Genomic DNA, 13,022 nt, shown 5'->3' with positions numbered 1-13,022 from the left:
TAATAATAAACAATTATTGATAAAAATCTTAATTCTTGATTTTAAAAATGTCATTCTTAAAAGCAATAGTGAAGGAAAAAAGAAAATTGCGTAATTTTACATTGTATATGTAAATTATTACATTTCCAAACCATACTGCTATATATATATTTTTTAAGATTTTATTTATTTATTTGACAGAGAGAGAGACAGCCAGCGAGAGAGGGAACACAAGCAGGGGGAGTGGGAGAGGAAGAAGCAGGCTCCCAGTGGAAGAGCCTGATGTGGGGCTCGATCCCAGAACTCCGGGATCACGCCCTGAGCCAAAGGCAGACGCTTAATGACTGAGCCATGCAGGCGCCCCCCCATACTGCTATATATTAAATACTTTATAAATACTAGTCATTGTTTATGTTTTTATATAAAGAGTAACTGGAAAGTTACATAAGGTTGTATCTGAGAAGGAAAGAAGGTAAATGTTTCGGAGCTGGAGACATATGCAAAAGGGACTTCAACTTTATCAATAATGGTTACTTCAATTATGTTTTTTAAAGATCCAAAGTAGATATAAGAATACATCCATTCTGAGTGGTGGGTGTCTTTGTAATATTTTTCTCAAAACTTCCCTGTATTTTGCTCCCCCATTTGGGTCATAAGTGTAAATAAAGATTTACTTATAAGCATGTACAGGCTTGGCAGAACATTGTTTATAATAGGAGGTTTGGATGTTTTATGGACAAGTCCTGGCAAACCTAAAGGAGCTAATAAATGCTCTGTTATTTAAACTGTTGCCAAGTATGGAAGAGATATACAGTTTCCTAGTACACCTTTTACACTTGCCATGTTTAAAATGTGCAGTTTGTTTATTTGTTTCTCGCGTATTGAGTTTGAGAAGTTCTTTATAGATCTTGGATACCAGTCTTTTATCTGTAGTGTCATTTGCAAATATCTTCTCCCATTCTGTGGGCTGCCTCTTAGTTTTTTTGACTGTTTCCTTGGCTGTGCAGGAGAACAAGTTCTCAACATTTGCTGCAACATGGACGGCACTGGAGGAGATAATGCTAAGTGAAATAGGTCAAGCAGAGAAAGACAATTATCATATGATTTCTCTCATCTATGGAACATAAGAACTAGGAAGATCGGTAGGGGAAGAAAGGGGGGGTAATCAGACGGAGGAATGAAGCATGAGAGACTGTGGACTCTGAGAAACAAACTGAGGGCTTCAGAGGGGAGGGGGTGGGGGAATGGGATAGACTGGTGATGGGTAGTAAGGAGGGCACGTATTGCATGGTGCACTGGGTGTTATACGCAACTAATGAATCATTGAACTTTACATCAAAAACCAGGGATGTACTGTATGGTGACTAACATAATATAATAAAAATAATAATAAAAATAATAAAAAATAAATAATAAATAAAATGTGCAGTTTGCATGTTGGCAGGTAGCCAGTGTAAAACACTTGTCACTACAACAGAGAAATCCACAATTGGAAAGGTAAAAAAAATAAATAACATACATAGAGATGGGTCAAAAACTATTACAAAATGAAATTTGAAACTCCAGCTATGTCAAGAATTCTGGTTAATAAGCAAATTATTTGAAGAGATACAATTCCTTAAATTTACAATGTAGAAAGTGTTGACAGTTCTGTCCAGGACTGAGGTGAGATGCATCACACCTTCCAGAGCCTCATTCTTCCTCTGGCATGACTGACATCTTGATGGAAGATGTGGAGAGAGAATTTAAATGGGGTATCTATCAACATGTCATTTCTAGAAGACATTCTACCTATGGTCATTCTTTTGCAATATCAAGGTCCCTCTCTTCTTCCTGTTTTTAATTTTCTTTTTGGACTTCAGTTGCAAATAACTGAGTTAATTATATTCCTTATGGCACATTACCATTTTTTGTCCTTGTAAGATCTCTGTCCTATTTTTTTCTTTATGTACTTATATACCAATTAATTTAATTCCTGTTCTCCTTGTGCCCCATCATCTTCCTATAGGGAGCTATTTTATTCTCTTTAAAGTATATTCTCCAGCAAACAGCCTTCAGACTTCATCTTCACTGCCAGCTCTCCTTGATGTCTAGCCTGCCGGCCCACACTACAGATTTGGACATACCAGCCTCCAAAATCACATGAGAAAATTCCTTTTATTACATCTCTTTATACATATCCTATTGGTTCTCTCTGGAGAACGAGACCAAGACCGTACCTCATGGAAAGAATCACCTCTTGCTGCCTACCCACTGTCCTAGTGGTGGACACAGATTTCCTTTAAAATCTGTATTATCACAGAAATGTCACAGTGAGCATCCTCAAATGTGTCCCCTTATGGACCCGTGTAAGAATGTTCTGAGTTTCAGACATAATCATTTCACAGACCCAGAGCCTTTGGTTACAGGGGAGGCCAGACCCCCTTGAGGAAGGACTCTGCAAAATTGCTACAAATACACTCTGCAAACCTCCCTCTAATCTTTCCCCAAATGAAAACCAGTCCAACCATTTCCTAAATGTTTAGATTTGATCATTACATAGTAGGAATATTCAGTCAGATGTTGCCTTAGATTAATTATTTTTAAAACTGCCTCTTAGGGGCACCTGGGTGGCACAGTCGTTAAGCGTCTACCTTTGGCTCAGGGCGTGATCCCAGCGTTCTGGAATTGAGCCCCACGTCAGGCTTCTCTGCTAGGAGCCTGCTTCTTCCTCTCCCACTCCCCCTGCTCGTGTTCCCTCTCCCGCTGGCTGTCTCTCTCTCTCTGTGTCAAATAAATAAAAATAAAATCTTTTAAAAAAATAAAAATAAAAAAATAAAACTGCCTCTTAAAATGCCAAAAACATAAGCAAACAAACAACAGCCCCAAATTTCTAATTTTACATTTTATTTAAATTGTCCATGAAGTGAACTGATCGTTAAAACCAGTGTTAAGGGGCGCCTAGGTTGTATGTCCAACTCTTGGTTTCAGCTCAGACTGTGATCTCAGGGTTGTCGGATCAGGCTCTGCACTCAGCGCAGAGTCTGCTTAGGACTCCCTCTCCCTCTGCCCTTGCCCCTGCTAGCTCTCTCTCTCTCTCTCTTTCTCTCTGGAATAAATAAATAAATCTTTTTTTAAAAAGGGAAAGAAAAACAACGGTGTGAAGTTAATCAACCCTTACCTATTCTCAATGGCCAAAAACCTTAGTTTATTTTAGTCTGTGGCTTCCCTAGACCACTTCTGTCTTTGGTTTCCCAAGTCTGTTCACTGTGGGGAAATGGAACCCACTCAACTCAGAAGAGCTTTTGGTGATATAAAGATTGGAAGCCAGGGGATTGTATGTCCTTTCCACCTTCCATCTGGAGCATTTATAATTGCAGACCCCAACCACCCTTGCAGACCAAGGCAGACTTAGAGGGCCCAAGGTCATCGTGTTCAAATGTGACCTGAAGGAAATCTATGTAGGGGTGTGTTGAAAGGAATGAAAACATTCTGAGAGTTTTGTTCATTATGCTTAACCACTCACATTTTTATTAGCAGTTGGCATCAAAGGAGTTTTTTTAAAGACTGGGCAACATCAAAAGAAAGAAAAACTGGAGAGAAAGCTTGGCTGAGGTGAAATGAATTGACAACATGAGGAAATGCAAGCTGTAGTGTGGACCATGATTGCAGAAAGGTTCTCCTTGGTGAAGAAAGATCTCTTAGTGGCTGGACAAATTCCCTCATCAGCACCTGGAATGTGTGGCTGGACTCAGAATGAGTTAGCACACAGATAGCATTTGCGCTCAGCCAGAAGAGGACACCATGGGGTGGCAATGCACTTGCAGATAGTGGCAGGCCTCAGAAGAGGTGTGAAGGGTGCTGCATCAGAGAAGTGTTGCCTTACAGAAGCTGGACTCGTGACTGGGGTTGTCAGGAAGTTGGCAAGCAGGTGCTGGCTTTGCAGAGACTTGGGGCAGTTGGTCAAAAGCCACTGCAGCCACTGCTGGATGATTTGCCTAAACCTGTCACACAGCAAGCTGGTTGGCAGCAAGGGGATTTGCAGCCACCTTGGTTGCAGGAAGTGGATCCATCACAAGTTGGTTGGCCAGAAAGCATGGTGCCACAGGAAACTCGTTTGCAAGTGTTCTTTACAGAACATGGGAGCTGGCAGTTAGCCACTGGCTGGCAGATGAAGGATATGGAAGGCGCTGGTTGGCAGTGAAGTGGCTGGCAAGGGGAGGACACATAGCATGTAGGATTGCAAGAACTGAACACACAAGTTGATGGCTGGCAGGGAACAGGCATGCAGGGAACCAATTGGCAAGTCTTGAAAATGTAGCAGATGGGTTGGTAATAAGTTGATTTGCAGAGCTGATCTTCACCATTAATGGGTTGACATGAACCTGGTTGGTAGCAAGTTGGCTGGCATGGACTAGCTACACAGATGGTTGGTGGGCAAGAATTTTCAGTACAGGAAGTTACCTTAGAGCAGGATGGCTGGCAGGACCTGGTGTCACAGCAGACCGACTGGCCACAAGCTGCCTGACGTGATCCGGACGCAAAGATAGGTTCTTGGCAGGAGCTTTGATGGTCAAGGCTGGCTTCACAGCAATTTGCCTGGCAACTCATAGATTCCGAGCAGGAGGGTTGGCATGAGCTAACCAGACAAGGAGACTGACCAGTGCCAGACTCAGAGCAGGCTGTGCAGGAGCAAATGGGTTGGCAGACAAAACCAATGCAAGAAGTTGCTGGAAGGCAGGTAGGTTGGCAAGAAGCAGGCTCACAGCCACTTGGGGCACTGCTAGATGGCTGACAGTTTTCTTGGCATGTGACCAGTTGCCACGTTCTGCTCTGACAGGAACTAGGCAAACAGATACCATTTCGGAAGCCACCACCATTTGAACACATGAAAGTGGGCACAGCTGGAATGGCCATGGTGGTTCCGGGACAACAGCTGTCCCCCATGGCGCTGGTGTTAACCTTGCTAGGAAGTTGCAAACTCAGTATACCTGAGTGCAAAAGACATCTAATACATGGGGGCTTTTATAGTCCTTCACTACGGGTGTTGGTACAACTTAGAGCATCTTTCCTTGTTATTGTTTCTACTCCTTTGCATACAAACATCTGATTAGCAGGCTTCAGGAGCCTGGACAGATATTGCCCCCACTTTCAAAACTTGTCTGTTGAGTTGAGAGTTTTCTTTGCTGAGTTTGGATTCCTTGATGATGTTCCTGCTCTGGGATGAGCTGTCTCTTTTACAGGTTGTTCTCCAGCCTCCCTGAAGCAGGCCTTTCCCTGAACTAACCTTTCATCAGGAGGCCTCAGCCCAGCCAAAGCAGCCTGCTCTTCCTCCAGGAATGCAGTTCTGCACCATTTAGACAATCGGGAAATGAAGCCTTGACCCAGTTGAAAGAGGGTGATGTCCAAGATGGCAAACAGAAAATCAGACAGTGCATCCCAAGGGCACTTCAATGTCTCCACCTCTTTCTAGAACCTTCCCATTTGGTTTTCCTGAAACTCAATTTTATTAGTACCACTAATAATAATAGCAGCAGTAGTAGTAGGAATGGCTTCCATTCCATTTAGAGCATACTTACTATATACCAAGTCCTTGATTTCATTTTTCATTGAATCTTGCAATGACCCTAGGTAGTAGGTGTAATTCTCGCTACTATGTTAGAGGTATAGCAAAACTAACTCAGAGAGTTTAAATCCTGTTCCCAAAATTATGCAAGTAATAAAAGATTGAAATAAGGTGCAAACCTAGTTTGGGCTGACCCCAAAACCTCTGATCTTAATCATCTGTTAGACCTCCTGACTTTGGAATGGAAGGGAAAGACTGTAATATAGTGATTGAAGACTGACGTTTGGTTAGCAGTGCACTGACTCATGGGAAGGTGACCCAGGGCCCAGGCTGGGGACCATTCATCCACTCCAGTGACTAGATTAAACTGGTATGAGTACTTAACTCTACTTATCCATACACCCAAAGACAATCTTTTAATTTGGAAATTTTAATAACTGCAAAGTATTTTGCCAAGGATTAAATCATATCATGGAGTTCACAACATATAAATTCTATATATATGAAACTACAACAACCAAAAGTGATAGAGGGACATCACTGCAAAGGAATTTTAGTGTTAAATCACCTCTTCCAAGAGGGACTTATGAGGCGTTGGTTGTCCTCATTCTTCCCCTCTTTCTCTGGGCTCATCCTGGCTCTGTATCACCAGCCAACATCAGCATCCCACACTGGTCCATGCCTGACCTGGTTCACACCAGAGATTGACACCAGAGATTGATAGAAAGAGCATGGCCTTGGGATCCCAATGGGGCTAGTGTCATTTTCTGGCTCTGCTACTAACTCATCTGTCAGACGTGTTAGCTCATTACCCAAGTATTCAAAGTACTGAGAGTTTATTAATTAGCCACTTTGCTGTTGCTCAGGTTATTTTTATTTTTATTAGCTGCCTCATAATTTCTGAAAATGCTAGAAATTCTGGAAGGTACTTTTCAAAGTACCAACTAAAGAATATCTTCTCCTTGGCACCCTCCTCCTCACCCTCATTTTAAAAGGAAGAGAAATTTTTCTGATCAAAATGATGCCTGGGAAATCCTCACCCTTGTCATTAAAATACCTTTTCTCTATCATTGCTTTTTGTGATACAGCACCAATCACTCCTTTTGCCATCCAACTCATCGCTAATCATTTTGGCACCTTGCAAACTATAGGGATCACTGCACTCTGTTTTATTCCTGTCTACATCCCAAAGCTCTCACCTTCCGGAAGAAGTACTTTCGGTCTTACCAAATAGGTCAGTCATAATGGGAACATGAATATTTTTGAGAAACCGTGTTAACTTCAACCTGAAGAAGGTGTCAATGTCCTATACTCATACATACCACTTTTATTGTCTTAAAACAATCCATTTTTGTATCCATTTTCCTCTGATTCTGTTCTTGCCTTTCTTCCTCCTAAAGAAACTTCTCAGGTGATTGGTAAGGGTACAAACTTTCAGCTATAAGATGAGTATGGTCTGAGGATCTAATATATAACATAGTCACTCTAGTTAATAACACCATATTGCAAAACTGAAATTTGCTAAGAGAGCTTAAATGTTCTTACACTCCTCCCTCCCAGAAATATGAGGTGATGGATGTGTTAATTAATTAGACGGGAGGAATCTTTTCATGATAACATACGTATATCAGATCATCACAGTGTACACTTCAGATATCTCACAATTTTGTCAATTATACCTCAATAAAGATGAGGAAAAGAAATCTCTCAATAGGGACACCTTTCATTTTGCTGTGGTTCAAGGCACTAAAGACATTTGGTATATCACCAAGGGCTGTTGTGATCACATCAAGAAACATGATGATGCATAAAAAACACAAACTTTGCACAGAACTCTATGTTCTGTATGTTACATGTATTTACATGGTATGGTTTTTTTTTAAGATTTTATTTATTTGACAGAGAGACACAGCAAGAGGGAACACACGCAGAGGGAGCGGGAGAAGCAGGCTTACCACTGAGCAGGGAGCCTGACGCGGGGCTCAATCCCATGACCTGAGCTTGAGGCAGACGCTTAACCACTGAGCCACCCAAGTGCCCCAGCATGGTATGTTGCTCTTGTATGTTTCTTATTCCCTGTGGCTATCCTGAATTCTGTGTTTCGCATTCCCTTGTGAATATATATAAGGTATATATTTGTATGTATGTATGTACATATGTATACATGTGTGTATACTCATACATACATGTATGCATGTATGTATGGGTATTGTTTTTGAGCTTTAAACATATATGTGGTCTTGAGGATTATTTATATCAGCTCTACTCTTGATAGGTTCACCCCTGTTTAGCATATGACCATTGTCCAGTTGTGGGATTTGGGGGGGATGCTTTTTTTTAAGATTTTATTTATTTATTTGTCAGAGGTAGAGAGAGCACAAGCAGGGGGAGTGGCAGGCAGTGGGAGAAGCTGGCTCCCCACTGAGCAAGGAGCCCAACGCAGGACTTGATCCCAGGACCCTGGGATCATGACCTGAGCCGAAGGCAGATGCTTAACTGACTGAACCACCCAGGCGTACCTGTCCAGTTGTTTTCACTGCAGCATAGTATTTATTGTGTGAATGTACCACAATTTTCTTTGTTTATGGGCCCTTGGATTGTTTGTCACTCATATCTACCTTATAAAATAGAGGGAAAGAACTCTTACCTCACAGAATTGCTATGATTAAATGAATCACTGGGACTGTGCTTGGGACAGAGATTTAAAACCCTGGCGAATTCCTCTTGGCTCTGTGAGGATATAAAGATAAATCTCAATGGCCTAATGAGACAGTAACCCTGACGCCAATGTCCTGGTTAAGTTCCACCTTTGAGTTTCTCCCTCTGCCACTGTATAACCAGTCGTTCTCAAACAGGGGGGATTTTTGCCCTCCATTCCCAGGGATGTTTGCTAATGGCTGGAGACATTGATCATCACACTCGGGGGTTGCTCCCAGCACTTAGTTGGTAAAGGCTAGGGATTCCGCTTAATATCCTGCAATGTGAAGGGTGGTCCCCAAAACAAAGAATTATTCAGCTGAAAATGTCAATAACACTAAATTTGAGAAGCCCTGGTCCACCCCCTCTTGTCCTTAGGATAGCCCAAGCTGCACCTTGAGGACTAGGGATAGCCCTTTATGCTGTGCACTAAGTGACTACTTCGAAGAGACTCTGTCCTTAGGATTGCAAGGGAGTATGTATGGAGTTTACACAGGAGTGTGCCTTGCAGAGACTAGGAGAACCTAAAGTACAAGGCTGTTTGCAGGGGCTGGGCATGTAGAAAGTCCAAGAGCACGTTGGCTGGCAGATGACAGAGGCAGAAGACCCTAGGTGGCAGCAGAGAGTTTGGCAGGAGGTAGAGGGGCAGGAAATGAGCTCACAGCACAAGAAATCCAGGTTATCTTCCTTATTGTAAGTGTAACTTCCCACTTGTTTTTATCCCCCTGTGGACCCCAAAGCCATTGGCTAGCTCTCCAGTCTCCCTATATCCAAGTCCATGCTCCTTCATTTGGTTCTCCACACAAAGGCCATTCTAAAACCCAGTGTTCTTCATGTCACTGCCCTGTAATATGGCCCCTCGATGACTTCATGTCATCCCTGCACCAAAATAAAATGTCTCTATCTAACTTACAAGGCCCGACAAGGGCAGGTCACCGTCTACTTAGCTGACCTCAGAGCTCACCTGCCTCTAAGCACACCTCTGCCCAAGCCTCACTAATGAATGGTGTGCTCACAAGCCTCATTCATTGGTATGTTTCCTCTGCCTGGAAAGCGCTTCCTTTCTGGTTTTGAACTGGTTAATTCTTATTTGTGCTGAAAGACTCAGCTTCAGTATCACATTCCCTAAAAATTCTTCCCTACTTCCCCCCATGCCCTGCTGAGTTCAAGCTGCCTTATACATGCCTCTCTCCCAGTACTTAGCACAGTGCAATGAAGTAACTATCTCTCTGCCTATCTGTCATCCCCACCCCGTCCCTGTAGTGAGCTCCCTGAGAACAAAGACTGAGACATTAGTCTTCTCATTCCTACAGCCTAACACAGTCCCTGGCTAACAGTTGTCTAATAAAGCTTGTTGGGTAGATGAATGGACGAAGCTGCTTTCAAAGACAAACCAAGTTAGCTGATGAGAATATGATATTAACAATGAGAAGAGCATGTCACTTCAACTTAGCCACTTTATTATTGGACAATTAAGTATCTTTTTCTCATGGATGAAGTCCCCAAGGAATGTGAGCACACCCAGTAAGGAAGCACATGCACGAGGACAGAAAAAACTTAATGCTGGGAAAGAGACTCAAGATTATGTGGTGAAGGAGCTCTTCTCAGATTAATGGCGGCAGCAGGCAGGAACCCAGAATGACCCCCATCTAGGTGCCCAGGGCACCTTCATTTGGACCATTAGGAGCCTGACATTTCTGGTGAGTTCTTTGAAGTGTAAGAAGATGGGAGTGATGATGCTGAAAGATTCTAACTAAGTCATTGTGAGCTTTGGGGAAGGTAGTTGAGAATTCCCTCTAGCAGGAGGTTTGCTTTGCAGGAATCAGTGGGCTGAGGCCAGATCAGTGGTCAGCAGGCTTGGTGGCAGTCGGTGGGCTGGCTGCGGCCTCACGGGTGGTTGGGCTGGTGGGTTTGGCCTCACTGGTCTGGCAGGGACTGGCATTTGAGACCTCAGCCTTGCAGGATGTTGAGTCAGTGCAATCCGGTTGGCTAGAAGTAGATTTTTTGCAATCCCGTCTACAGGGGTCAACGCAAGGCAGACGGGAGCAGATCGGACGGTAAGAGAGGGAAGTGACACAGGCTGGGCGGCGCAGGATGGAGTAGCATGGGCGGTAGCAGGCAGGGCGGTAAGAGATGGATGTCACATATGGCTGCCTGTAAGTGATGGGTCCAGAGAAGATTGGACGATAGATTGGGCGGTAAGAAACCGAAGGGGTGCAAGGCTGTTTGCAGGAGCTGGGTATATAGAAAGTCCGAGAGCAAGTTGGTTGGCAGATGGCAGATGCAGAAGACCCCGGGCGACAGCAGAGTGGCTGGCAGGAGGTAGATGGGCAGGAAACAGGCTCACGGCAGCTGGACCGGCAGCGCTTGACTACATAGCAGGTAGGTTGACATGGACTAGGCACACAGATACTTGCGGAACAGGGACTGCGCTCAGAGCAGATGGGTTGGCAGATGCTGGAGATGCAACAAGACGGCTCTTGGCAAGTGCTGGAGACACAAGGTGGCTCACAGGGGCTTGGAATACAGCAAACAGGGCGAAGACAGACAGGCTCACAGACCAGAGCCACACAGGAAGCTGGCTGGCAGTTGCTGGACTCTGAGCAAGACGGCTCACAAGGACTGGGGTCACAGCAGACAGCCTGGCAGCTATTAGCCACAGAGCAGACAGATGGACAGCAGCTAGGTGTGGGGCAGACCGGCTGACCGCAAGTGGGCTCACAGACCACTGGTTGACAGGAAGTAGGCACAGTGCAGACAGCGGAACAGCAGCTGGGCTCACAGATGACTGGCTGGCAGCAGCTGGGTTTGCACGTGATGGACTGGCAGGCAGTGGGTACACAGAGAACTGACTGGCAGGAAGGGGCCTCACAGCACACAGGTCGGCAGCAACTGCTCACTGAGCAAGAAGGCTCACAGATGGTGGCTTCACAGCACACAGGTTGGGCACAGCTGCTCACGGCACAGGAGGGCTCACAGATGGTGGCCTCACAGCACAGAGGTTGGGCACAGCTGCTCACAGCACAGGAGGGCTCGCAGATGGTGGCTTCACAGCACACAGGTTGGGCGCAGGTGCTCACAGCACAGGAGGGCTCACAGATGGTGGCCTCACAGCATAGAGGTTGGGCGCAGGTGCTCACAGCACAGGAGGGCTCACAGATGGTGGCCTCACAGCACAGAGGTTGGGCACAGCTGCTCACGGCACAGGAGGGCTCACAGATGGTGGCTTCACAGCACACAGGTTGGGCACAGCTGCTCACGGCACAGGAGGGCTCACAGCACTGCGGGCCACAGTTAGATGATCCACAGCTCCCTTCGCAAGTCACTAGTTGCCATGTCTGGCTCCGGCAGGAACTGGGCAAGCAGACAGGCCCTCCACAGCTCACCTCAGTGGAGCAGAGAGAGATGCCTGGCACGGACGGGCATTTCCTTGAACAGCAGTTTCCAGACATGGTGGAGGTGCCTCTGCTCCCTTGCGAGTGCTAAGAGGGGTGCTGCCTGACTGGGACAGCTCTCTGAGGCCCTCACTTTTATACCCCCTCACTGACATGTGCTGTTTGGAGCCCCTGCATCTTTTCCTCATTGCTGTTTGAGCCAGTTTTCAGAGGAACATCTTATTATGCCAAGGTTTGTTGATCTGGAAGTTGTTTATCTACCCATAAAGAAGCTGTTTGTTTATTGACTTGCTAAATTTGGAATCCTTGGAGCAACAGGTCATCTTGGAATAAGCATCATTGCCTTCAAACTGAATGATCTGTGTTTCTGAGCGTCACGAGCAGGGGAAGAAGAAAGGAACTTATAATTTATCCATCTTCTAGTCCTCTGTACCAGGTCCTGGGGGGGAACACAGGTGTGCCTACATGAATAGGACCCACTGACCCATCCCACAGATCTCACTGTCTGGTGGGCAGACACATATTCAGTTAAACCCATTGCAATGCTATTGTAAAGTCAATAATAGACATATAGGGATTAGTAGAGGGGAGCAGTGGTGAGCTCTGTGGGAGATAGGCTATCTGGGCTGGATTTTAAATGACTGCACTTTACAGCAATGGTCTTATTTAAAACCATCGGCCTTCCCCTGAAATAGGAATTCATCTCCCCCCGTTATAGGTAAAGAGGAGGAAAGAAAAGGTTGGAATCAGAAAGTTTAAGTCACTTGCTAAAGATCCCACCCAGCTTGCGCCCTAATCTAGGGCTGCCCTCCTTTCTCCTCACCATTCTGTCTACTCTGATCTTTCTTAGGAGACTTTGTCAAAGCCACATGTCATAGGTTCAGCCCACTGTGTTGTCCTCCATCCTGTTCTATGAACACCCCTGCCCCCAGACCACTGGCTCTACCTGTCCCTAGGAAACACTTGACCTAGCTTCTCTGCTTTTCCTCCCTATTTTCCTTCCACCCACCCACACCTCTAGCATTCAGTGGCCCTCAAGAATCCCTCTTGATTTTGGTGGTTTTAATAGCTCCTAAAGACACCTCCAAAACCCAAAGGACCAAGGGGAAAGATAAGAGATCTCTTGCAAAGACATTGTTTAAAAAGCAAAGAATACAAATGCTTTCTCAAAGCTTGTCAATGCTACTATTTGAGACAGACATGAGATGAGAAATGTACCCTAGGTTTCTAAACACCAAGGCTTGACATCCTTGCTCAGTAAAGACCTGCCTCCACTATGTGCTTTCAACATCAATGTAAATGCAGGCTCTCCTTTAGAAAAGCTGAGCCATTGTGCCATCCATTCATCATCTCTCCCTTCATTCATTAATTTATGCAATCACTCACTCAATTTCTCTTCTATTCAT

The 13,022-nt window shown here is 44.9% G+C and overlaps 2 protein-coding genes across 2 annotated transcripts; both read right to left on the bottom strand.

The window, feature by feature from the left end:
- Nucleotides 1–3,668: 3,668 nt before the first annotated feature.
- Nucleotides 3,669–4,905, bottom strand: KRTAP29-1 (keratin associated like protein 29-1). The gene has a single exon (XM_040639884.1). The coding sequence runs from the start codon at nucleotides 4,903–4,905 to the stop codon at nucleotides 3,922–3,924; it is 984 nt and encodes a 327-aa protein (XP_040495818.1). The 3' UTR covers nucleotides 3,669–3,921.
- Nucleotides 4,906–9,670: 4,765 nt separating this feature from the next.
- On the bottom strand, nucleotides 9,671–11,758 carry LOC103672541 (keratin-associated protein 16-1). The gene has a single exon (XM_008701252.1). The coding sequence runs from the start codon at nucleotides 11,671–11,673 to the stop codon at nucleotides 10,063–10,065; it is 1,611 nt and encodes a 536-aa protein (XP_008699474.1). The 5' UTR covers nucleotides 11,674–11,758; the 3' UTR covers nucleotides 9,671–10,062.
- Nucleotides 11,759–13,022: the final 1,264 nt, after the last annotated feature.

Source organism: Ursus maritimus, unplaced genomic scaffold (assembly GCF_017311325.1).
Source record: "Ursus maritimus isolate PB19 unplaced genomic scaffold, ASM1731132v1 scaffold_24, whole genome shotgun sequence".
In the NCBI taxonomy this organism is placed as follows: domain Eukaryota; kingdom Metazoa; phylum Chordata; class Mammalia; order Carnivora; family Ursidae; genus Ursus; species Ursus maritimus.
This window is presented reverse-complemented; position numbering and strand designations above follow the sequence as displayed.